At 34.7% G+C, this 27,400-nt stretch overlaps 1 protein-coding gene and 1 long non-coding RNA gene across 8 annotated transcripts; one reads left to right on the top strand and one right to left on the bottom strand.

Annotated features, from left to right (window-relative positions):
• Window positions 1-269: 269 nt before the first annotated feature.
• LOC111504739 (uncharacterized) lies at window positions 270-3,607 on the top strand. Its single transcript, XR_002722040.2, has 2 exons — window positions 270-844; window positions 1,203-3,607. It is a non-coding gene; the product is annotated as an uncharacterized lncRNA (long non-coding RNA).
• Window positions 2,276-26,266, bottom strand: MFS16 (Major Facilitator Superfamily Transporter 16). 7 transcript variants are annotated; one of them, XM_023159416.2, is made up of 12 exons: window positions 26,133-26,265; window positions 25,781-25,915; window positions 24,640-24,800; window positions 23,319-23,539; window positions 17,332-17,464; window positions 16,959-17,122; window positions 10,544-10,642; window positions 10,394-10,435; window positions 9,205-9,397; window positions 8,487-8,635; window positions 5,761-5,962; window positions 2,276-3,606 (listed from the first exon to the last, which is right to left on the bottom strand). In XM_023159416.2, the coding sequence occupies exons 1-12, from the start codon at window positions 26,171-26,173 to the stop codon at window positions 3,434-3,436; spliced, it is 1,713 nt and encodes a 570-aa protein (XP_023015184.1). In that variant the 5' UTR covers window positions 26,174-26,265; the 3' UTR covers window positions 2,276-3,433. The 7 variants fall into 7 exon arrangements, with proteins under 7 accessions (XP_023015184.1, XP_023015185.1, XP_023015187.1 ...); XM_023159417.2 differs by having other exon boundaries at window positions 25,781-25,912; window positions 26,133-26,188; XM_023159419.2 differs by lacking the exon at window positions 26,133-26,265 and adding an exon at window positions 25,976-26,126 and having other exon boundaries at window positions 25,781-25,929.
• Window positions 26,267-27,400: the final 1,134 nt, after the last annotated feature.

Below are 27,400 nucleotides of genomic sequence, written 5' to 3'. Positions count from 1 at the left end.
GATAATTATACTCAAAATACAAAGTCAAGGTGTTTTTGGGTCCGGAAATTGTGATCAATTGTCTGTAAAATTTTATGTAGAGGTTTTTGGGGTTTTCACCATCTTCAAAATTAATTTTTGCACTACAAATTCATTATATCGGTCAATGAGCACGCGAATCAACAAAAAAACTTCCAAAACCGACAAAATAAATAATAACCTCGACGACATATTAACAAACAATTTAATGCCGATGGAAAACGGACAGCAACTTCTTTGTATTACCATGAGCAACATCAGAACGCGATAAAACCCGAACCCGTATTATCTATTTTTGTTAGTTGGAGTACTGTCATAAATATAAACAAGGTAATGTTGGCTTCAGAAACAAGGACCGAAAGGCATCTCTAGTTATATTATTACTCTGAGGTTCAACCGGAAGCCGAGAATACCTACCATATTCTCTGCCGGAAGCATAGACTGTGCCGGAAAGATAGAGGGGTCAAAGGCACTGTTCCGTAATGTTAAAAGTCCGATTCCAATTTTTCAGTACTCTTGATTTACCTGATAACATTACTTTATTTTTGTATATGGAGGTAGAATTAGCTACTCAAATATTGAGTGACTGTGTCTACTGGTATCGATGTATATACTCAATTTGGAGTACTCTCTGCAAGAGCATTAGCTACATCTGAAGTTATCCAAAAACTCTTCAATTCATCTACAGAATTGAAAAATATTTATTTAAGCTTTCAAAGGACTTGATCATCTGAAAATATTTCTGAAGGAAAGTGATACATTTTGCCAAAATCTCAATTTTTCAACAAAAAATTAAAATATAAAGGAAAAGGTGGAATTTATCAGAGTAAGTAACAGTTAATGGTCAGAAACTTTTATGGTATATGTTGAAAATAAGCTGACTTTTTGGGCCAATTAGGCAGCATAATGGTAAACAAATTGGAATCGTTTCTGTCAAAGAAATGTTTTTATAATATTGAGCAGAATTCAATGTGATTTGCTACTGTGTATATTTTCCTTGTTCATTCTTGTATATATGTAGATATATATATTTTGTCTTTTTATGTATGAATACAATATCCTTTACATTTTTTGTCATTTCAAGGAAATAAATAATTTGAATTTTGTAACTCTACACTAAAAAATATCAAGAGTGGTTGTGGTTTGATAAAAAGTGGTTGATAAAAAGTGTTTTATGTTTACAGGTGTGAGGATTTCTCTAGAACGTATTCAAAAAAACTCTTTATTGTAACATTTTCTTGGCCATACAATGGCTTTTTTGGACATGTCAAAACTCATAAAGTAAAGACACACCTGGAGAACATGTGTTGCGTTTTTGGAAAAAAAACTGTTTAGTGAAAATCCCCAATAAAGTGTTTTTTGAATATGTTAGTTATGGATTTTCATCAAGTATGGGCCAATTCCATCATATATTCCTCTAGAAGTCACAGGAATTTGGATGGTTCTTTTATTTTGCTACTTCGAAGAATATGAAGATGATTCTGAAAATATTTTTGGAAAGCTAAAGACCAGACGAAAGTTTTGTTTCACATTGCATCCTTATAATCGGCTGTGTTGCGTTTTGTAAAACTGGCGTGTCTTCAGGCATATAGTAAAGACACCCCCGAAGAAGCTATCATATAGCGAAACACGTCTTGGGTTTTCGTAAAACTGTTTAGTGAAAAATCTCACAATAGTGTTTCTTGAATATACTCTTTTTTCAGTAGGGTTGGTTGAAGAGTAGTTGAGTATATGTAAAGCCGCGGACAGCTTGTACAGATTTTAGTGAATTTTCTAATCAGTATTTTTGAGTGAGGGCTGGCCAGAAGTTGGAAATAAAAAGTTATTGCTTTCGAAAACGAAAAGTGATGCTAAGCAACAGATTACTGTATCAGGTTCCGTAATGTTCAATTTATCTGCAATGAGTAAAGGGCAAGTTGATTTACCAGACAGAACAAAATAAAATACCATTCCCACATTTTGCAAGAATACTATTTACATATATTCTTAAAAAATATAATTTTTCTATTACAAATAATGCATACAATTTTTATATAATTTCAATAATCTACATGTATAGAAAATACTGAAAAATATTAAAGGCACAATGAAATGTAGAATAAAAGTAAAAATTGGATGTCTGTGAAGTAAAATGTTCATTATTTGATTGAAAAAAAAAAATTTTATCATTTCCAATGAAGAAACAGTTGAAGGCTCGGCAGTGTTCATAAAGTTTCGCAGAAATTAAATGCACTAAACCTGTATATACTCGTCTCCCATCATCGTTCCTTTTATTTCTGAAAATAATCTCAACATGTATCCCTCATACGCCAAGTTCCATCAATCAAAATGCATACAAGGTCTGTTAAAAAGAAGGTATATGTTCAAAGTTCTCGGGCTTAGTACATTCGATTAGCGATTTTTATTTATGTCATACACTCAACTCGAACATATGTTCAGCTGTAAAACATGTTTCGTTTCTTGGTGAGAGGCATAAAAGTTGAAAGTGTTCTGCGTGTTCAGCGATTTTCTGCTATCGAAAAATATTGACTGAAAAATTTGCATCGATTTTGTGTAAGAAACTGAACATTTGAAATGCGGTGATTGTACTCTGAATTAGAAAAATGTTTACAAGTTGTACAAGCTTTTCACAAATGGTCGAGAAGACGTGAATGACGACGCTCGCCTTGGAGCCCCAGCACATCAAGAACCGATGAAAATGTTGAGAATTTAAAGAAAATTGTTATGGAGAATCATCGAATCGCTATTAGAGAAGATGCTGAGGATGTCGACATATCAGTTGGTTCATGCCATGACAGGAGTTTACGTACAGCGCCATCTGCCCGCGAATAGATCAAGTAATAATGTATAATTCTGTCAAATACAGATCCCAAGCTTGATAGTTACAAACAAACATACATACATACAGGTAAAGCTAATATAAATTAGCAATTATTAGTAAAGTCATTTGCTTAGCAAAATATTGAAAATGACAGATTCTCACATATTTTAATTGATCAAACTTGGTGTCACTTGTCACAATTCCAAATGAACTACTCATCAGCTTATACCATAACTAGAAAAAGTCTGTATAGTTAATCATTGAAAATACTATTGAAAAAATCTTGTGATTTATAGTGACTTAGTCTATGACTAATAAAATCATTACCTGCAAGGTACAAAACTAGAAATTCTAAAATACAAAGTTTATATTTTACATTTGTAAAAAAACTGTTTGAGTAAGAGAACTAGTACCTTCTGAAAATAAAATTACAATAGTTTCAATATCCAACTAATCTCAGGGAAATAAAAATACATAAAATTCATAACTCGTCTTCTGAAAAATATTTCAAAAAACCCAACAAAACTGATCTCTGTTTATCACATCAATTGCTAAAATATACATAAAATTAACATTCACTTAGATTTACTATATTCATTCCAATCGAATTCCTGATCTTCGACCGTTTCGGAACTTATATATTTCTTGCTTGACTAGTCGTATGAGGAGAAAAAGTGCCAGGACATCCGAGATCATTAGCATTAGAAAAACGTATTTCCATCCATAATTTGAAACAAATCCGGCCAGTAGAGGTCCTACCGCTGCACCTGAAAATAGTAACTTCACATAAAATGAACTGTATTTTTATGTACACTTCGATTATTTTAACTTTACCATCCTGCATATGAAATTGGCAATACAACTGAAAGAGTCGACCTTCAATTTTGGAACGGGCACACTTGCAGACCGGTTTCGGGCTCCTGAGCCACTCGTCGGTGCAAGATAGTGACCATCATCGACCTAAAGTCAATGATATTCCACAATTGAAAATCGGAATTCTTTCAGAGTATTTCATTCCTCTTCCTAAGATGGAGCGAAACAACAAAATGTTACTCCATCTAGTGGACGAGGTACTAACCAACTCCATATCCGTAATTTGCCCGATTCCTCTGAATGAGGAAGAAAAACTTTCTTATTAGTCAATGGGCTATGCTTGAAGACTGGCAGGACACTTTCTGTGAAGATTCCTGCACTGACGCCTGTTAGATATAATCCAACGCCCTTCGTGGTATTAGCCAGGGAAGTAGTTGTTTTCTGATAGGCGTCAGTCCATTTAACCTACTGTGTAGGTATATTCGAGACTGGCTTGAATGTTTGAAGTTCATTTCTTTGGAAATATCCCAGTTTGTATGCAGAGTACCCTAAAAACTTGTTTTAAACACTCTCAATCATATCAATCCACATTTTATAAAGCGTACCAAACTGTTGAGTTGTATTTGATTATTGATCTAACAATGAAACAGTATATGGTTTGTAAGGAAGTAAGAGACAATTCCTCTGCAGATCTGAGAGTGAAACCTAACATTTTTAGTACTCTAGAAGTAACATTTGCAATATGGGGTTTGAATTACATTTTTGGGTCAAGAATGATTCCTAAATCTTTCATTGTATTTGTTGTTTCTAGTTCCAATTGCGTGATTTCATATGGCCTATTTATGAAATTTTTGTTTCGGAAAAAAGTAAATTTTTGACTTTTGTCTATATTCAATTGCAATATATTTATATCACATCAACATTCAAAGTTAGTAATAATTCAGTATCAGATGAATCAAGAATAATGTTGAACATCTTCAGATCATTGCAAATAGAAGAAATTGGCTATAGAGAATAATAGCATTTAAGTCATTTAAAAATAGGTTGCAAAATAATGGTCCTAAATGAGATCCCTGCGGTACACCAGATGGAACTATGTTTGAGAAAGATATTGTGTTACCATATTTTGCATATTGGACTGAGCAAGCAAGATAATTTTCAATCCATTTCAGAATGTTTTCCACGGAAAGTGTTATTAATCTTCATCAAGTAACGAATTAGAGAATGGGGAATGTTCCTCAATTAGGGTTATTACAGCAAATGCAAGTTTGAACATAATAAAGTTGAGTTTATTTCATAAGTTTTTCAAATTCACTTCGAAAAGTATTCAATTTGATGTTTCAAATGTTGGGTTTTAATTTTTAAAGGGATTTGTTTCTGATTCACATATTGGCAACAGCTCCTATATCAAGTTGAAATAATTTATACGTACCTAGATATTCTACTTTAAAAAAGGAAAATTATCTTTATAAATCAACAATTAAGGCAAAATATAAACTATAGTTCAATACCACCTCCACAAGCCACATAAACAACAGTTGTTTTGTTATTTATTTATATAGAGGAAGACAGGTTAGGTGCACAAAATGTCATATGTCACAGAATTTCTCAGAACTCGGAACATAAGTAAACAGAACAGCACGCCTCTGAAATATGTCATCTTTGTTTGTCTCATACAGGTAACAGATTCATTGTCCTTTATTAGCTATAACCGATGTTGCCAAATGGTGAAATAGAAACGAATCCCTTTAAATGTTGAATGCATTATTTCATTCATCTTTTTTAGGTATTTAAATAATTTTTTAAAGAAAAAGGTTGAAATGATAAGTTTAAACTGCGTTGTTTTAGAGCTCTTTTATGAAAACTACTTGATTTTCGTCAGGAAGAACATTCCCCATTCATAAACATCCTTCAGTATTGCTTCAACAACAATATAATGAAACCAAGTAATGAATAGCTGTCTTTCAACCAGTAATGTTCACTAAAACAAAGCATACTCCATTTTCTGAATACTTATTGAACAATCCACGCGCAACAAACAATTTTCTTTAATGAACCTATGCAGTCGAATCAGCCTTCAATGACTTTGAAAAAAATAGCTTACTCACCAATAGATCCTGTTCCATCAATGATGGCCGTCACAGTAGCGAGAGCTTTCGAATTGCCTTCCAAACTTTCATGAGTTCCTAATTCAGCTGACACTGAAGTTGTAATCAAGGCGTAAGGTCCATTCACCAGTAATCCAACTATCACCAAAAGAATCATGTTCAAACCTAAGCTCACCGAACTTACTCTTTCATAAATGATCATCTGCAAAAGTAACATAAGTCCGTAAAGTCAATGAAAATATTGCATGAGTATAATGAGGTGAATTTCATCTTTCTCAAAAAATATTTATTTATTCATCAATTTATATTTTGTACCCTTCGAAGTAGTTTCCCTTAGATATAATAAACTTGGTAATTATCTCCTCAATCGTCGCAAAACAGCGTCCATTCATGGGTCTCTTCAATCTTGAGAACAAGAAAAAGTCGCAGGGGACCAAATCTGGTGAATACGGTGGCCAAAAAATTACGAACAAGCAATGATAAGTGAGCAGGTGCATTATTATGATGCAAAAGCTATGAAATGTTTTTCCACAATACAGTATGGCACGGTAATCTAACGGAACAGTGAGCAAAACCATGATATTTGATCGAACTTGGCGTGTTTTTTTTGTCTTGGCTCTAATATTATCTTTCATTGGGACGATTGTACTTTGGTTACGATGTCATAACCACATACAATGATTCGTCACCAGTTATGACCCTTTTTAGGAAATTTTGATCGCCGTTGATATTATTCAGCACTTTCTGAGCGATGCTTATTTTTTAAACAGTCCACCTATAAGGGTTTTTTTCCTACTACTTGGGAGCCACCTAACTTGTCATTTTCTTCCAAGTCTCCGGAAAACACCCATTCCAACAATATCGTGCCCTGTATCAGTTTGTACAGGTTCTTTGCTGGATGCAATACATGGGATTTATTTTATTGACAGACTTAGTTGAAATTGGGCTTTGCCATTGGTATTTCCTTCGAAATAGACCAAAAATAACACTTATCACTAACTGATCAAAGCAAGCAAGAGAGCGGACATGCAAGCAAGGGAGAGAACACGCACACACAAGCAAGAGCGTGTACAGACGCAAACGAGCGCACACACGCACAATCAAACGAGGGAGCGTACAAACACACGCAAGCAAGAGAGCAAGCGAGCACACGCAAGCAAGAGAGAGCGCACAATCGAGCGCACAAATACACGCAAGCCAGAGAGCTAGCGAGCGCACAAGTAAAGGAAAAAGCACACACACACGCCCACCCGAACAATCAAGCGAGAACACGCATAAACACAAGCAAGCAAGAGACCTAGCGCGCACATGCAAGCAAGGGAGAGAGCACGCACACACAAGCAAGCGCACGCAGACGCAAGAAAGCAGACACGCGCACGATCAAACGAGCGCGCACACAAACACACGCAAACAAGATAGCGAGCGCGCATACGCAAGTAAAAGAGAGAGCATACGCAAGTAAAAGAGAGAGCACGCGCACGCATAATCGAGCGAGCGCACAAACACATGCAAGCAAGAAAGAGAGCGCGCGCACAAACGCACGTAATCAAAAGAGCGAGCGCGCATACGCAAGCAAGAGATCGAGCACGCATACGCAAGCAAAAGAGATAGGAGCGCGCGCGCACACGAGCGAGCGAACGCACATACACACGCAAGCCAGGGAGAGGGAGCGCGCACAAACACACGCAAACAAGATAGCGAGCGCGCATACGCAACTAAAAGAGAGAGCACGCGCACGCATATTCGAGCGAGCGCACAAACACATGCAAGCAAGAAAGAGAGCGCGCGCAAAAACGCACGTAATCAAGAGAGCGAGCGCGCATACGCAAGCAAGAGATCGAGCGCGCCAACACACAAACACACGCAAGCAAGAGAGCTAGCGCACACATGCAAGCAAGGGAGAGAGCACGCACACACAAGCAAGCGCGCGCAGACGCAAGCAAGCGGACACACGCACGATCAAACGAGCGAGCACACAAACACACGCAAGCCAGGGAGAGGGAGCGCGCACAAACACAAGCAAACAAGAGAGCGAGCGCGCATACGCAATTAAAAGAGAGAGCACGCGCACGCATAAACGAGCGAGCGCACAAACACATGCAAGCAAGAAAGAGTGCGCGCGCACAAACGCACGCAAGCAAGAGAGCGAGCGCGCTAACGCACAAACACACGCAAGCAAGAGAGCTAGCGCGCACATGCAAGCAAGGGAGAGAGCACGCACACACAAGCAAGCGCGCGCAGACACACGCAAGCGGACACACGCACGATCAAACGAGCAAGCACACAATCACACGTAAGCCAGGGAGAGGGAGCGCGTACAAACACAAGCAAACAAGAGAGCGAGCGCGCATACGCAAGTAAAAGAGAGAGCACGCGCACGTATAATCGAGCGAGCGCACAAACACATGCAAGCAAGAAATAGAGAGCGCGCACAAACGCATGCAATCAAGAGAGCGAGCGCGCATACGCAAGCAAAAGAGAGGGAAGCGCGCGCGCACACGAGCGAGCGAACGCACAAACACACGCAAGCAAGAGAGCTCGCGCACATGCAAGCAAGAGAGAGAGAGCATGCACACACAAGCAAGCGCAAGTATGAAAGCGCTCGCGAATACCCCCTCCGCCCCATTCAATCTTACGAAGATAACATTCATTTTTCTTGACAAACCCATGATACTGAGTTCAACTCCAGCAAAACAAAAAACTAGAATAAATGGGACATTTCTTACCATAGGAGCTGCAAGAATCAGCATGAAAGCACATGTTGAAGCAGGCATGTCACTTTTATCTGTTATTACTCCAGCAATGATAGCTCCTGCTATTCCACCTACGTCAAAAAGTGTAGACATATCTGCACTGAGGGTAGCGCCCATTGTTGCTACAAACAAATAATGAATATTTCAAGAATTGAAACCATATATTTTTTTGGTTTTTTTTTTCACTGCGACAACATATTGATTCATCATTTATACAAAACAACAAATATCTATCGAATGCTCTACATAGGACACAAATTTCAATAAGGATAAATATCTACGGGAACACAAGCCGCATATTTTCATTATTCGTTTCTTATAAATCACGACTTTGATATGAAAATTACAAGACTGAAGTCGAAATTTCGAGATTAAAGTCAAAATTTCGAGATCAAAGTAGAAGTTTCGCGTTTCAAATTCATAATTTCCAAGAAACGAAAAATAAAAATATGTGGCTTTTCTATGCTCCTGTAAATATCTATACTGCTCCAGAAATTATAGTGGAATGAATCAGTAGACACCAACTGCAAACTAAATATTGCTACAACTCAAGTAATAAAATTTTTCATTCTACATTCAAAATGATGATAACTTCTTAGTAACAATATAAATTTTCTTGACAAGTCTCTAAGAAGATATGTGGATGAATGGTTTTCTACCTACTTGCAACAGAATTTTTTATTCAACTTACTCGAGGCATTCACATACAACGGAAGCCAATATAAAAATGTATAACTGACTAGTTTGGAGAAAAATAAAGCTAATGAGTATTCCAAAACCCCGGGAATGCAACAAGCTTTCAAAAATCCAATGGCTTTATCAGGAGTCCCACAAGATGAATTAGATAACAAAGTGGTGCGTTCTGTCACCCTCCTTTGAACTTCCTGAAAAAAAAAACGTCATTTGATTACAATGAATAGTGCAATATTACCTGAATATTTCTCTGCAATATTTATCTGCATGTAAACTGGCAGAAAACAATTTCTGAATATTTTTTTCCACAATAGATTCCAACCTTTTCAATATTCTCTACACATCATTGGCTGATTTTTATTGTTCTTTCAGTAGGAACAAAATGGTTTTTCATATAGTCCATGTATTTTAATCTTTTCATTTCAGTATTACTCAAGCTCTTCGCTCATTTCCCCAAAGCCCCAAGCGAGGAAGAAACATGGAACGTGTCTTCAAAGCCACAATGTTTATTGTATTTTTCTTATTAGTCAGTGGGCTATGCTTGAAGACTGGCAGTAAACAAATCTAAAGAAACGAACTTTAAACATTCAAGCCAGTCTCGGATATACCTACACAGTAGGTTGAATGGACTGACGCCTGTCAGAAAACAACTACTCCCCTGGCTAATACTACGAAGGGCGTTGGATCATATCCGACAGGCGTCAGTGTTGGATATAATTCAATGCCCTGTCGGATATGATCCAACGCCCTTCGTGGTATTAGCCAGTGGAGTATTTGTTTTCTGATAGGCGTCAATCCATTCAACCTACTGTGTAGGTATATTTGAGACTGGCTTGAACGTTTAAAGTTCATTTCTTTAGGTTTTATTGTGTTTATCGTAATTGATAAATATGAGAAATTTGCGGATCCAATACAGTTTGTAATTTGATGTCTAGCATATGATCCTAAAGAAACTCCAATAATGTATAAAAACACACAATTCAAGCAGAAATTGTTTTGTGTGCATCGTTGTTTTAATATTTGCTTCAAACTAAGATATGTATGTGATGAAAAATGAATTCTAAGCAAAACAAAATATAAACACCTTCATACTGAATGCACTATACCAAAGAGAAAGCTAGCTCCAAAACAAGCACAGCAAAGCCAAAAAAACATTCAATTTCTATAATAAAATATCGGCCACTTACTAAATTTTCTTCAGCCAAATATCGTGATCGGGAAATGATAGCCTACAAAACGAAGTTTTGGTAAAACAATGAAACTAATGAATGCTTTGGACGAATGCACTTCAATCTAATTGAATAGTAGCTCAGAAGCTTTGCTTTTACTGAACTTACTTGTTCTCCGACAATGATGTCGGTGTCATCAACGTCTGAGCTGATGCCTGATGAGTTGTCTTCGTTTATCATTTGACTGTCCAAAGGCCTGTATCGTCTCTATAAAAAATGTTATCAACTTTAGTTTGGTTCGTTTCATAAAGTTCACAGGGGTGTTCAAATAATATCAATGAAGGCTTTGTTATGATGATGAATGCTGAAAATGAGTTTAGAACTATGGGATCAGAAATCCCCATTACAAAGTAGTCCCGCAGACGTTTTTTGGAAGTATTAAAAAATTTTATATTTCTTATTTCAACTGATAACTTATTGAAAATTCTGGGTGCCATAGACTGGGGTGATTTCAAAGATACATTGAGTCTATTACTGTGTCTATCAACTCAGTAAAATTATAGATAAGTCGGTGGTACTCATGTACTATCATGCCCAATTACACTCAACAATCTCATATAGTATAGTAGCTTGGGGCCTATCACGTGAGGCACAAAGGGTATTTATTTTACAGAAGAGAGCTGTCAGAAACATTCAGAGTGTAAATAGACGTACTAGCTGCAGAGATCTATTCAAAGTTTTAAGAATATTAACTCTCCCATGCATTTATATGTACCAGTTGTTAATTTTTGTAAAATCGGATCAGCGACCTTTTACCTTCTTAAACAAAAATAATTACGGCACAAGAAATTCAACATTGTTAGAAATACCAAATCATAGACTGGCTAGATCAGAATCAAGTCCAATTTTCATGGGTGTCAGGCTATTTAACAAATTGCCAAATCATGTTAGAAAAATGTCACTAAGAAAATTTAAGCCGTTCCTAAAAAACTTTCTGATTGATAAAGCCTACTACTCCATTGAAGAGTTTATAAATGACTTATCAATATAACTGAAGAATTGAGATTGTCATCTAGGGATGTTAATATATTATAATTTTACCTAGTTATAAGTTTTAATATATAATTTTACATAACTGATCATATCCTATATGTACATAATTTTTTCTTTTTTATAAGTTTATTTATATCATAATACACTGACTTGTTCTATATCATTGAGTTATGATCCAGAAGAACCAATAAAATATTATTATTATTATTATTAAATGGTACGGGTAAATCAGTTTCGAAGTGATGTTTGGTTTAAGATTGGAGTAAGGTATCTCTCTGCTGAAAAGACCATACTGATAGTTCGAAAATCAAAATAGACACCAGTGTTAAAATCTTATATTTTTGAAAAAATTGCTTACAGCCTAGGAAGGAGATCGAATTATTCTTGGAGGAAATATGTGTGTTATCGAATCCAAACTCAATATCCTCACATCTTTTTAGACGAAGGTGGAACCTCATAGAATTTGTTTTCTCAATATTCAGGAATAAATTATTAGCAGAGTACCAACCATTCAATTGTTTAAAGACTTCTTGGCATTTTTCCGTCAAGAACTGACGTGTCATCAGCATATAAAGTAAATGATGCTGGTACTGATAGGTGATCAAAGACATTTATATAGAATATAAATAGTACTGGTACCAAAATTGAACCTTCTGGTACACCCAGATCAATACCTCGGATCTCAGAACTTGGTGATATGCGGATACGAACGATCCCCTTGAGGAACTAGGCGAAACCTCATTGTAATCAGCCTTCCTCTGGTAATGCGGGGCTCTGCCAGAGGTGACCAACTCTTCCCTTGCTTCTAGTGGGAACACACACGAATGAAACAAACACAAAAACAGAAACAACAAAAACCAATCGCTAGACTGGGTAAGTGCTCACCTCGATCTAAGGCGGTAGCTGGGGATGAACAGAAATGTCCACCCCAATCTACCGCTTGGAATGAGGCTGGATATAGCAGATCACCTCGTGATGTAATACAAAGGCCAAGGCGTAAGCGCATTTGCGGCACCGTGGCCAAAAGGAGAAAGAGGGCAAAGGAGGCAGGCGTGGCAGCAAATATAAGTGAACCCTCCTCCTTCCCCACTCCACCTCTAACAGCAAGAGCACTTCCTGCGGCGGACGCCAAGAGCTCCACCTTGAATAAAGGCAATGAACTGGCTGCCCCTGCAGGAAAGCGCCCTCACTTGAACACCTCCACTATAGGAACCCCAGGAAGGTTGAAGAAGCCGTGCAACGACAGTAATGTCGCTGCACCCTCCAAAACCTTTGTGGATGCCGCCTTGAGACACCTTAAGGTTGCCAAAGAGAGTGTGTGTTCAAAATTTACAGAAAATTTGGATGGTATGAGCCAACCGATCTGTCGACATACTCAGCAACTTCTCTAATAGTAAATCGACGATTATCCATAGCGATTTTCTTCACTTTCACATTTTCATCGGTTGTTGATGTACTGGAGCGTCATTATTCACATCTTCTCGACCATCAGTGAAAAGTTTGTACCACTGTTCGAGACGAGTGTACCAACATACAAAAAATCGCTGATCGAATGTACGTAGCGCGCGAAATTTGAACATTCGCCTTATTTTTTAACAGTTCATGTATTTCAGGACTGGTGTATTGTAAATGAAATTCTGTTTGTTTGAAGGTGATTGACAATGTTTCATGATGAATTTCACTAGTTCGGACTTCCATTGTCTATTATAAAATGATTTGAAATCCCTGAAACAAAAAAAAAACAAAAAAAAAACAGAATTGAAAATGAATGTCATCACCCGAAGACGATTGTAGATACTAACGATCGAAACGTCGTGAACTAACGTGACTTGGAATCTCTCAATTTTTTATGTTTTTATTTTTATTTTCTTTCTTTTTTAATTTTTTTTTTCATTTCTTTATTTTAATTTATTCAATTGTTCTATTTTTACTTGTATTTTATTTCACTATTATTTCATTTCAGGTTTATTTTAGGTTAATATAATTGTTATTTTCAGCCATTCATTTTCAATTCTGTTTTTTTTTTGTTTCAGGGATTTCAAATCATTTTATAATAGACAATGGAAGTCCGAACTAGTGAAATGAAATTCCATTTGAAAATGACAAAAACCAACGCTTGAGAAAGCTTTTTGTTCAGCGAAACATGTGCCTCGGATTTTGTAAAACCCTTTATAGTGAAAATAATTGCACAATAAACTGTATTAATTAATTAGAAAATGAATTTTCATCAAGTATCGGCTAGTTCTATTCAACAAAAACCAACATTTTATCGTTTCACTTTGAATGAGCCTTTTTCCTGAGAATAGTACAGCAAACGTGTCACGATAGGCAGCACTAGTAGTAGGGACAAACAATAAACTATTCACATGTAAAACAGTGTTATTTACGTAGTATCAATTTATTATTCAAAAATACACATCTGATAGAAAAAATTATTTTGTGCTAGTGAAATGCCAACAAAGCATTGCTGTTTTGCAAACTGTTCGTCGGATAATCGATATCCAGAAGAAAATGTGTTTTTCTACTCCCGTACGTGAAATAGTACTTTCACACACCGTTCACGAATCGTAAAATGTAATTTCACGCCCTTGTGCGTGAAATTATTTTTACGCCCTAGGGCGTGAAATAAACCCATAAGAATAACATGGTACATTCAAGTGTTTTTATTACCAGTGCCTGAAATATACTCATAAGAAATACATTGTAGTCTGTCCATAAGACCTAATACATGAATATTTCGCTGATAGGCGGCCTTAGTGCATCTTTTGCTCAAGAGCAGCAATAAATCATAAATAAACTGTCAAAATAGCTTGATCATTATTGTTGTGAGCTCATTATTGAGAGTTAATTATTAATATTTTAACATTGTACTATAACATTATATTATAATGGATTCTGATCATTCAGATATACGAAGTACCCCGCCGGATGTTATGGATGCAGCCAATGAGGCTAGTAAGACTTTATTACCCCGAAAATCATTGAGCATGTATGAAAATACGTATGAGAAATTCATGGCATGGAGGAAAACAAAGAATATCAATTCATTTTCTGAAAACGTAATATTGGCATATTTGTCAGAATTATCCAAGAACTTTAAGGCAGCAATACTTTGGAGTAATTTCTCAATGCTAAAAAGTACCATCAGCTTTAAAAAAACATAAATATTGACTATCCTAAGGTACGTGTTTTTTTACAAAGGAAGAGTGAGGGATACGTTCCCAAAAAATCCAGTTTTGGAGAAAGAGCAAATACCGAAGTTTATACAAGAAGCTCCTGACGAAAAATTTTTATTGACCAAGGTAAGTTTAATGTCTCACGGTAGTATTAAATAAATAGAAAATAATATCTATAAATAAAGTAGATCCTAATAAGTATAGTTGGCCAAATCAGATATATTATCTAAAACTATGTTAATGTGATATCTAACTATGATCTTCTAAATTATTTTAAATTTGGCGATGAGAATCGCGTTTTCACACATATATTTGTAAATACGAATGGTTCAGCGGTAGTGCGTCGGCCTCGCGCGCCCAAGGACCTGGGTTCGATTTCTGACAGCCACAATCTTTTTTTAGTTTCTATATTGTAATTTTTTTTTCTTTTAGGTTATACTAATATTTGGACTTGCTGGAGCTCTTAGAAGAGATGAACTATATAAACTGAAATTAGATGATATTGAAGATTTAGGTACAATACTCATAGTAAACGTCCATGATACAAAAACCAAAATCTCAAGAAAATTTACCATCACGGAACATCTTGAATTATACCGAAAATATACGGCACTCCATCCGCAAAAATACGCAGAAAAAAAATTATTTATTAATTATCAAGGTGGAAAATGTACCTGCCAGATCGTTGGTATAAATAAAATTGGTAAAGTTTCTTCGGTAATCGCGAAATACCTAAATTTACCTCATGCTGAACAATATACAGGCCTCTGTTTTAGACGGTCATCCGCCACGTTATTAGTAGAAGTTGGAGGCGATTTGCTTACCTTAAAAAAACATGGAGGTTGGAAATCCTCTGCAGTGGCAGAGCATTATATAGAAAACTCAATTACTCAGAAAATTGATGTGGCAAATAAAATTTTATCGCCTCAAAATCAAATTTCCTCAGCCCCTATCGCCACTACTTCTATCATCTCAACTTCCAAGTCAAGAAACACACTAACAGAAAAAATCAAATGCTGCAGGTGTAAGTTTTGGAATGGTCACAGGTTCCAATATTACTATTAATAATCATTATTATTCCACATCAGAATGAAAACCAAAAATAATAATCTCAGTATAAGAATTAATTGTTAATTTTATAATATAGGTACTTACTAATTATTCTGAAATTCAATAAAGCTCTTTAAACTAATGGTGCCTAATTTTCTCTGTATGGTCGTAGAAAAAGTATAGTGTGCAACATGTGCGTGAAAACTTTTTTACACTCGCGTTGTTTGCGACACTCGCCTGAGGGCTCGTGTCGCAAATTCCACGCTTGTGTAAAAAAGTCGATTTCACGCACTTGTTACACAATATACTATTTTTATTTCATTTATAAAACCTCATAATGATGAGGTTGGATGTAAGAAATGGATACATGCTTCGAGGAGAGTGAATTTAACAATGCAAAAAATAAATAAATATTCATATGTATGCTCTAAACATGAAATGAATAGTATATTTTTCATAGTTAATTACCATTGATCAGAATAAGATATAACCTCAATCATTTAATAAATTATATTCATTATATTTCATTAAATGTATTTCATTACCATCTATATTTGATTCATATTTTACTCGGAAATAAATCTGAAATTCATAATTATTTTAAGTTTGTTTCATTACAGTTTGAATCGACCGCTACTCTTTTACTAGAGTCTGTACACTAACCTGTCTATTAATTCACTTTTTTCCAGTTACTTTTAAATTGCGGCATGCAAGCCAACGTTTTAATGTTACAACATTGTTATTCTTTACAGTTGCAAATTTTAATTGTGCTCCAAGAACATTTTCTTCTGTTAAAAACATTCTTTTTTAATTGTACTGTATGAACTACTAGCGCTGCTAGTGAGTGATTTTTCGTACTTCAGGAAAAAGGTTCGTTGCAGAAATATGGCCTCAGGAACTGACATATTTTATTCTTCTGATTGAGAGAAATGTTTCAAAATAAATCTGGACAGACACTGCTCTAAATGTTTAAAAATATGTCAGTGGTTTGAGTAAAAGTTTTCGATGCTATGCTAATAAGTATTACATCAATTGAACTAAGTAGAAAATTGCATAAATTCATCTTTATTTTGATGAAGATGTTGGTTGTGAGATATTTTCACTTCACTACTAATAATGTAACCATTATTATTAAACTGTCTCAAAACGTCTTTTGACTCAATTTGATCCATCTATCTATCTTGAGGATTACATATTTGCAGATATTTTCCAATTACGGATTTTCTTCCTATAATTATAAATTAATATGTTCAGACAATAAAGTGTACTTTGATTGAATTCTGAAATGAAAAATAAACACTAACCGTGCGATCCTCATGTCCTGCATTGGAAGTTGCACAGCCAACATCAGCTGGGTTTACTACTAAAAATGAAAATAGTATAAATCCTACTATACCAACATAGAAACCCGGCATCACGAAGGAGAGTGCCCAATCAGTTTCAACATATTGTGCTGCAATCAAAGAACCTAAAAAACAACTCTTTTCAGAATGGTCTGACAAGTCTTCGAGAGACTTGAGAGAGCTGGGGAAAGCAAAGTCTTATCAAGGACAAGACGCGAAAATCCATCTGAAGTATCAGTCACCCCAACCACTGCCACTGAAGTTGAGTTCAGAGGGCAACCGAGTTCAATTAGGTATTCGCCCGTGTCCTCAACAAAATAAATTATTTTCTCACCTAAAATATTTCCTATACTTGTATGGGAATTCCAAATGCCAAAAATTAGACCTCTTTTACTTTTGCCAAACCAGTTGCTCATTACAGTAACAACACCTGGCCATCCTGTTGTTTGGAAGATACCTGCCAAGCCCTGTAACATAACTGAAGCTGAAAAGACATCTCAGAAATCCCAAAGCAATAAATCCACCTGTCTCAGAGCCATTTTACGGATTATAATAATAATAATATGCTTTATTATCATAAGACATAATCTTGTAGACAAAGCTTGAGTAGTACATACTTAAAAAATGCAATGCATACCAACTGAAATTAAAATAAAAATATAAATTATGCATGGGTACAAACTATGTTAAAATGGAGGATATAATAGATATATATATATATATATATATATATATATATATATATATATATATATATATATATATATATATATATAAGTAAAAGTTAAGTTTATAAAAGAGTAGACATAAAAAGTAACAACTTAAGAACTCCTTAATAAGTTAAGATAAAAAATATGCGTAAGTCAGTTAAAAGTTATTGTTAAAATATTCATCCAAAGTATAATAGGGTCTATCATATAGAAATTGTTTGACTAACTTCCTGAATCGGAAGTCATTTATATTGGCAGATCTTATGTCCATAGGCAAATGATTGTACATTTTTCCAGTGTTGTAAAATATGGAGTCTCTGGTAATGTTTTTAGTTGGTACAGTGAGTTTCAGAGTGTATCTGCAGTTTCGAATATTATAATGGGAAGAGGATGCAGCAAAATTTAATATATACTTATTTATTAAACACACAGATTCCAGTATAAATAATGCAGTTACCGTTAGAATATTATGTTTTTTGAAGAAGGTTCTACAGGAGTCTCTTGGTTAAAGGTTTCCTGTATACCGTATTGCCTTTTCTGTAAAATTAGTAGACTTTTGAATAAACTTGGACTGCATGCTCCCCAAAATAGTATTCCATAGTGTGAGAGTGCATAGTACACCATCTTTGCAGTGCTGAACCCCAATTCTTTATAAATCACTCCAACCCCATAACAGCCAGAAGAGACTTTTCTAAAGAGTTATTTAACATGATCCACAAATTTTTAATTCTGGTCGATGAACACTCCTAGAAATTTAGTGTCATTTTTAGATTCCAGTGATCTGTCTTCAAAAAAAGGTTCGTTGTTTGAGCATCTATGATAATAAATTTGTTTTAGTTAAGTTAAAAGATAAAATGTTTGAATCACACCAATCTTTGACTTTTTTCAAATCGGCAGAGATTATTCTATGCAACTCACAAGTGTTTTTATTATTCCAAAGTATGGTAGTGTCATCTGCAAATAAGGTGAACTTCCCAGAAAGATTAAGCTTGGTGAGGTCATTAATATATAATGAGAAAAGAATGGGACCTAACAGAACCTTGTGGCCCTCCAGAATTAATTTCCTTTTTTTTTCGAAAGTTGAATTGTTTTAACCATTTGTGTCCGTCCCATTAAGTGGGAATCGAACCATTTGTTCATCCATAACGTTGGAGCTTTCTCAGCAGTATTTTGTGATCAACACAGTCGAATGCCTTTGACAGGTCACAAAATACTGCCATGGTTGGTATGAGAGATATAGGGCGGAGATTAGAGGGATCATCAGAATCTCCGCCCTTACGCAGAGGAATAACCACAGAGGTTTTTAGAAAAAAGGGGAATATGCCTGTTTGAAAGGATAAATTTATCAGTGAGACCAGTATATATAGGGCACTAGGAGGAAGGTTTTGTATTATTTTGATCCAAATGTCATCGTAGCCTGCAGTATTTTTGTTTTTAATATCCATCATGATTTCAATTAATTCATTAATGTTGGTGTCATACAGAGACAGGTACTCATCCACGCACTAATGGATCATATGGGCTAGCAATATTTTTACTCATATTTTCTGCAATAGAGCAGTAAAAGTCATTTATAGTATCAGGACTTAGAGTAATGTTACATTTTCGTTTTTTTTGTTCTAAGCTATTGAGAAGCAGCCTTTGCAATTCCATCGACATGATTGTGCCAAGACATACTGGTGTCCATTTTAACCCCCAAGAAACTTATCAAAGCCAAAAACGGAATTGTCTTTCCTGGCATTATTATACCCGGTTCGGACATTTACCTTTTTGGAGAAAACCGATGCCCGGGTTTTCGTGACATTGAATTGAACCTGATTACTTTCATGCCATTTCAAAATCACCTCTAGATCCTCATCCTCCTGCTGCCGATGAAGATATGTATCCGCAGTCGATGTCCTAGAATCTGTCATCAGCAAAGCAATATATTGGATTCTTGTTTTTTTTCCAATAAGTCGTTGATATACAATAAGAGGGTTGGAGACAACATAGGTCCTTGGGGAACACCAGCATTGATGGTAACAGTATTCGAGAGACATTTATCGAGAGCCACTTGCAAGAAACGTTCTTTCAGGAAGCTGAAGAGCCATATACAAAAGGATCCGACAAGCCATAGCATCGAAGTTTCACCAGCAAATCCACATGCCACAGACACAGAAAGTAACTCAAAATTTATTTCCGATGCACATGTTGGTGTACCCCAAGGTTCGATATTGGGACCCATACTGTTCATTTATTCAAGAAACACTTACATTATGAGATTTTCACCAAACTATTTTACAAAAATGCAACACGTGTTTCGCTAAACAATTATATTATAATTCATCAGAGTACTATCTCTGACTTGTGCCTTACTCTCAATACAGTTTATGTAATCAATATTGGGAATTTTCAACATACATTATAACTGGCTATTTTCCTAAAGTGTTGTATTGGGCTATGTAATTACAAACTGTTTCTGTTATCCTTCTCTGTTCCATTTGGTTGTCTATACATATATTCAGTATCTATTTGAAAATGTATATTATTTTATAGTGTATAATTTCACCTCACTAAGTAGCGATACCTAACATGTGTAATTTTGTTTGTTTGTTTTTTTTATCAATTATTTTAACCAAGCTTTGTCTTTTTCCAATCACATTAGATCGAAAGTGAGTGAAGCATCGAGAGTTTATGGCTTCATAGTTCGCAATTGTAGATCTTTTTCAAACATATCTGCTCTATTTACTCTTTATGTAGCCTACGTAAGGTCAAAATTAGAATATGGCTCTGTTCTATTGTCTCCATTCTACAATTGCTATAATACATTAATTGAAAAACTTCAACGTTGTTTCCTAAAGATTATTTACTTCAAATCCCATAGTATCTATCCTGATAGAGGTATTCCATATGAATCTCTTACCATAACATTCAATATAGAAAGTCTTGAATTACGCAGAAAACTTGCTGGAATAATTTTTCTGTATAAATTACTGCACAACAATGTGGATGCTATGGAGGTGTTATCTTTTATAAATTTCTGTGTGCCTCATTTCAGAACTAGAAGTACAAAAACTTTTTACAGCCAACTGGCCAGAACTAATTTGTAGCTCAAGTCACCTATGTTTAGTATTTGCAATAATTTCAAATTAATTTCAAATTTATGTGATAACAATTTTGATTCCCTAGAATATTTTGTTGCCACTGCATCTCAGTATTTCATGGAGAATTTTTAATTTTTTGGTACAGTTTTTTTTTTTCATTTCATATTATTTTATTATATTATAAGTTTGTTATTCATTTTCTCAAATTGTAACTTCGTTATTATAAGGATTTATATTACTTTTTTCAACATACTTAGTTAACTACCAAGTTACAAATTTTCTATATAAATGTAATATAATTAGCAATAACCAACACAGATACTTACGAGAGAGATCAACAAACAGTGCAATATTTCAATTTACTTAAAATATAACAAACTGAATGGAAAGAAAATACTTAGCACTTGGTATGTTCTTAGATCTGTCAAAGGCATCTGACTGCTTGAATCACGAGATACTTATAAAAAAACTAGAACTATACGGTATAAGAGGAAACTCACTGAAATGGATTGAATTTTACCTATCAGATCGCCATAACTATTAACAAACATGGTCGAACATACAAATCTGAGAATGCGGCAGTGAAAGTAGGAATACCCCAAGGAAGCATTGCGGGCCCCTTGTTATTTAATATCTACATAAACGATTTATGTTATTATTCAAACACACATAATTCAATTACAGTCTTTGCTGATGAAACTAATTTATTAATAGGCCGTGAAACATACCCTGAAGAAGTGAAAACAAGTATGGAAATGTTTAATGATACAAAAGAATGGTTCACTAGGAATAGGTTAATTTTGAATGGATCTAAAACTAATCTTATACTTTTTAGAACTAATCAATTACAGATAGAACGACCTCAAACTTTGAATATTGAAAACATAACTATATAATATTCAGAAGACACCAAATTTCTAGGACTTCATATTGATGAATTCTTGAAATGGAACAAACAGATTGATTATACAGCTAACAAATTTAGCAAAATTTCGTATGGACTAAGAGTGGTTCGCAAATATCTCAACAAAGAATCGGTAAAAATTTTATATTTTTCCAATTTTGGGTCTGTAGCTAGATATGGAATCACATTTTGGGGAAGCAATAGTAATATATATAAAATATTTATAATTCAGAAAAGAGCAATCAGAATGATGAGTAATTTGAAGTATAATCAATCGTGTAGAAATGTCTTAAAGAATGAAGGGATAATGACAATATATGCTCTTTATATTTATGAATGCTTAATGTTTGTATTGAAAAATAGGCATCTGTTATTTAACGATATTAATCAACATTCCTATGGAACAAGAAGAAATGATTTCGTGCTCCCTATACATAGGCTAACCATAACAGAAAAAACTCACCATTACATGTCAATGAAGCTATACAATAAATTGCCTAATCGAATCAAAGATTTGAGAAGCATAAAGAAATCTAAGAAAGAAATAAAAGAAATATTCAATAGATTTAGAACCATAAAGTGTTAGTGACTTTTTAGACCAAACTGAATTATAGAAATGTATATATTTATGAGGATATGGTTTTTTTTTTTTTAAATGAGGATTATTATTATTATTATTAACCCTGTAAATGGTTTTTAACTGTTGGATAATAAAGGCTATTATTATTATTATTATTTTATTATTAATAGATAGATAGATAGATAGATGGATAGATAGATAGATAGACATATACTTTATTGCCCAATAAAATACAATCTTATTGACAAAGCTTGTTAAAAAATCTAGTATGTATATCACTTCAAAAAATAAAAGAAAAAAAACAATTCAAAAACACAAATACCCAGAAACACAATTTGAGCAAAACTAAGTTCACATATTTAATAGATAAAATATAACAATAGAAAATAAAATTTAACAAAGTTTGTAGACGAAATAGTGTGTATAGTCCCTTTCAAAATATGTAAATAACAAATATACACAATTTGAACATAAGTTACATGTCCTGGCAATAAAATAAGATATATCCCAGTATGAAACATAATTTAAAGTATAGGTGTCAATATAAACAACAAAAAACACCTATATTAAATCACAGCAAAGTTCCATTGTAATATTCATCAAGATTGTAGTACGCTTTAGTTGCAAGGGCATCTTTAATAAGATTTCTGAACTTTTTATAGCTTTTCTCCTTCCTAATTTCGTAAGGTATGTGATTATACAGCTTTTTACTTTCATATATTAAAGAATACTTTGTTTGGCTCGTTTTTGGAACAGGAAGATGTAATTTATTTTCAGTTACTTGCCAGGTTATGTAATTTGTATGTTCCGGAGTTCCAACCATATTATGTTTTTTGTAAATCAAGCAAACAGTTTCAATATAAGATATGAATCTTCAGACAATAAAGCATATTTTGACTTTGACTTTGAATAGCTTCTTCAAGCGTATCTAAACTCAACGTAGACATGTCTATAATCAGTATAGACACGCTTGAAAAAGTTATTGTATGGCGATTTCATCACATACTCAATTGATGAAAAAATACTGCAAATATTCGTACTCACCTGAACCAGTACATAGTACCATAAGCTATGTATTTGATAAGTTTTGGCAAGTCCGAACATATAACAGAAAATTCCTGACATCAACATTCCCAAGCTCAAAAAGTACCTTAGATTGACTCTCTCTGCCACGAACCCAGACACAAACATAGCTATAGCATAGCAAAATAAGAAGGAAGAGTCCAACTCCCCAAGCATCTGAGATGCACTAGCATCTGAACCATCTGAAATAAGTTGATTAGTTTATTGAAAGTTGAAATGCAAATAGAAAATTACTGTTACTACAGTTACTATTTTCATAGCAAAGTAATAATACTATTAATTATAATAAATGTAAACTTCATTAATTTGAACTTTCATTGTAAAATGATATAAAACATAACATCAAGTGAGGGAGGAACACTGGGTTAGGAGGAAATTTAAAGAAGACGTATAATATGTTGTCCAACAACGCCTTTGGACAAGCTAGCATAGAAATACGCAAGATATCAAAACACATAATCAAGCGGAAAACGGTCAACTCCCGCCTTACGGTCAGCTTCCCCTAAACTGGTGAAGCGGAGAGACGAAAGATGGGATATGTGAAAGCACTCAAATGACCTATAAATAGTCATCTCTGAGGAATACTTTTTTGGATCGGATCCTCACGTGTGATGAAAAGTGGATCCTTTAAAACAGGAGACGTTGAGAACAGTGGTTGAACACCGATGAGCCGCCCAGGCACTTCCCACAGGTGAAAACCCACCAAAAAAAACCATGATTACTGTATGGTGGGTGCGGCTGATGTAATTCACTATACATTTTTGCAACCAGGCCAAACAACCACAGTAGATAATCGACGAAATGTACCGTTCCATGTATCCTGTTCCACGACGACGCACGTCTTCACGTTTCACCAATCACCGTCTGAAACTTAAACGAATGGAGCATTGAAAAACTGCCTCAACCACCATACTTCCCGTCGACAATCAGGACCAGGCAAAAACGGCTTTCGTCGACTTCATCGAACCCCGATCACCCAATTTTTATGCACTGATTCAAATGGGCTTATTTCGTGTGTATTCACAGATATAATACAGTTTAAAGTAGACTCATAAAGACAGACAAAACTTTTGGAGGTCAATATGAATAAATTTCATCCTTCAGTCATTATATTAAGCTACAGACTCACTAACTGAAGATGATACTGTCAAGATACCTCAAAATTTTCATTTACACTCACTCTTTACAATAACAGAGAATCTCATTTTTTGCATGTCATTCTCAAAATTGATGAAAAAATTGAAAGAACTGATAGTTATAAAGTTAATTCAAGTTTACTTACCGAAAGGGGCCCAATCACACGAATTATTCGGATCCTTGGTTTCAGGAGTGAGATCGCTACAATTCCTATGTAACACTGCTTTCACAACTGAAATGGGTTTTCTTGACAAATGATAGCACATATACGCAATATATGTTAAAAACACTATACTTGATCGATAACTGGAAAGAAACGAAAATAAAATATTAATATTTATAGTAATAAAATAATAAGGAAAATAGTAACAAAAAAGAGGCATTCATCTGCAGCAGTGTTCTGTGACTTTCCTGAAGCCTTTGACTCTATAGATCAAGGAATACTGCTGAAAAAACTCTATCACTATAGAACTTTTTTGATTCTTCAAAAGCATTCGACACAATAGCTTCTGAGTTTCTTGTAATTAAACTACCGATGCTTTCCCAAATAACTTATTGGACTAGATGAAATCATATATAGAAAACCACAGTCTAATAGTTAGCTGCAATGGTATTTTATCAAGTCCCAAAGACACAACGCTAGATGTGCCCCTAAGGTTCTTTCCTAGGACCATTGTTATTCCTCGACTTCTTATATGACCTGTCTGAATTGTTTTCTGAATGTCACAACCATGTTTGCTGATTGACACCACAATTACTGTGGCTGGCAAAAATGAAGTAGAGTTATTAGACAAAGTAAATACATCCAGCGAAGTTATGTTTTAATGAACGTCTTTGGACGAAAATATAACCTGGACCGGTCAAAAAGTCTACAACAGACTCAGTTCTGCATATTATTCAATCATACAATTGAAAAAACTTCAGATTATTTTGAAATTTTTACTTTTCTATGGCTTATTCTCACATCAGCTTTAATATCGCATGCCAGGGAATTCCCAAGAGTTTTAGTTGCTTATAAAAGGTTGATAAGATCAATATTCAATACAAGTTTTCGAAATAGTTGTAAACCACTTTTCCTAAGAGAGGGCCTCTTGACTGAACCTTCTATATTCATCTTGAAATGTGTCACTTTTGCCTATAAAAATATCGATATATTTGTCAGAAATTCGGATATTCATGGTAGAGATACCTATTAGTTATTATTTTTTTTTGATTGGGGAAGATAAAATTCATATCTATTCATTCAGCTACTGGTTTCATAGCCCTGTTTTCGACTCAATACTCACCATAATTCTCTATTGATATGAAATCGTGGGCAGCACTTATCCGTCAATTTCTGTAAAACTTTTATTCCCCAGGGTACATCACTGAATAATACACTCATATTCACTCTTCTTAGGACAATTGGGGGGTGGGAACTGCTGCAATGTGTAAACTTTAATTTTATTCAGAGAGCGAATTCTCCCATTTTTCTCACTAACCTATCAATGTTACTGATGATAATTGAAAACTTTGATGAAAGTAAAAAAAAATCTATTAAGTTATGATTTTAAAAGTAAGTAACAGTACACAGTATATAATTTAAGCTATACTGTGACTAAGACACCTGTTTTGTTTACATTAAGGAAAAAACTGTACCTCTCTGTCTTTATTCTTGTATGACCATTATCACAGACCATCTGTGACCATTATATGCCGCCATGGAACATAAACTTCGTCTGCAGACGCAAGTCCCCGTTGCGTTATGCAACCCGGCGTCCATTTTTTTTTTAGCTTTTAATCCTTCTTTTTTTGCTTTATCATTCTGTTTACTGAGGGATTCATGACAACTAGCACAAAACAGAGGTATTGATTTACGAAAACAAATTAGGATGTACCGAGGATGAGGAACAAAGGTAATCCGTTTCTCCTTTTATTTTATATTTTGGTTTGATTTTTTATCATAAATTTGTTTAGTATTTTCATAATTCTCATATTCAGATATCTTAGGTCTAGCGGAGCTGGTATTCCAGTTTCAATAAACTTTTGGTAAATATTGTACTCAGGGATGATATTGATGGGACATTCAAAGAAGGTATGATTTATTGTTTCCGGTTTCCCATATTCGGAATTAGGCGTATCACTTACCTCTATCCGAAATAAATGTACTCCATTCATGCAATGTCCAGTTTTCAGTCTGATAATTGTTGTTATGTGTTGTCTATTCAAGACTAGAATTTTCCAGTACCAAGGTATTTGAGCATATTCTGAATGGATCCTGAAATAGGTTTTACCTTTCTTTGATATGTTGTGTTTTCATTGATCATGGGATTGTTTCCTGATCTTTTTTCTTCAAGTATAGCAAGAAGGTTTGTTTATCTATTTCGATATTCAATGGAATATTTGAAACTCACCGCTCTCAGAGCGGTGCCTATGCGAAAGTAGCGATTCACATTGGATTTGAATCGCTGGAGATCAAATCCATTAGGAAAAACGTTCTCAGGAAGTTTATTCCAAATAAACGAGGTGTACTGAGTTGAACCTCAAAATGATGGGGAGCCACAGCCCATCGCGTATTACTGATATGTACCGCTCTTGGTGGAATCGAATGTGCCAAATCACTTGAACATTTCCCGTGAAAGTATTTATACGCCTAATTGCATCCAATATAAAGCTGTAGTGACCAAGACAGACCTAATACTTGTGCACATCAGTGCTTCGCAAATCATGACTTGATCGTAGTGCCCATACACGTAACCCTAGTGCATCACCTCACATTGGTGCTTATAGATAGATAGATGTTTATTTTACTACATTATGTACAAAGATACAATTATAGCAAGTCAGTTCCTCGAGTGCTGTCTGACACTGCTTATTAATTGACTTCAAATTACAGTAGAACTGTGTTGTAGCGCAAATCTAAGACA

This window comes from Leptinotarsa decemlineata, unplaced genomic scaffold, assembly GCF_025532065.1.
Source record: "Leptinotarsa decemlineata unplaced genomic scaffold, Ldec_3_MD MMD2_tig00000505_RagTag_RagTag, whole genome shotgun sequence".
Classification (NCBI taxonomy): Eukaryota; Metazoa; Arthropoda; class Insecta; order Coleoptera; family Chrysomelidae; genus Leptinotarsa; species Leptinotarsa decemlineata.
This window is presented reverse-complemented; position numbering and strand designations above follow the sequence as displayed.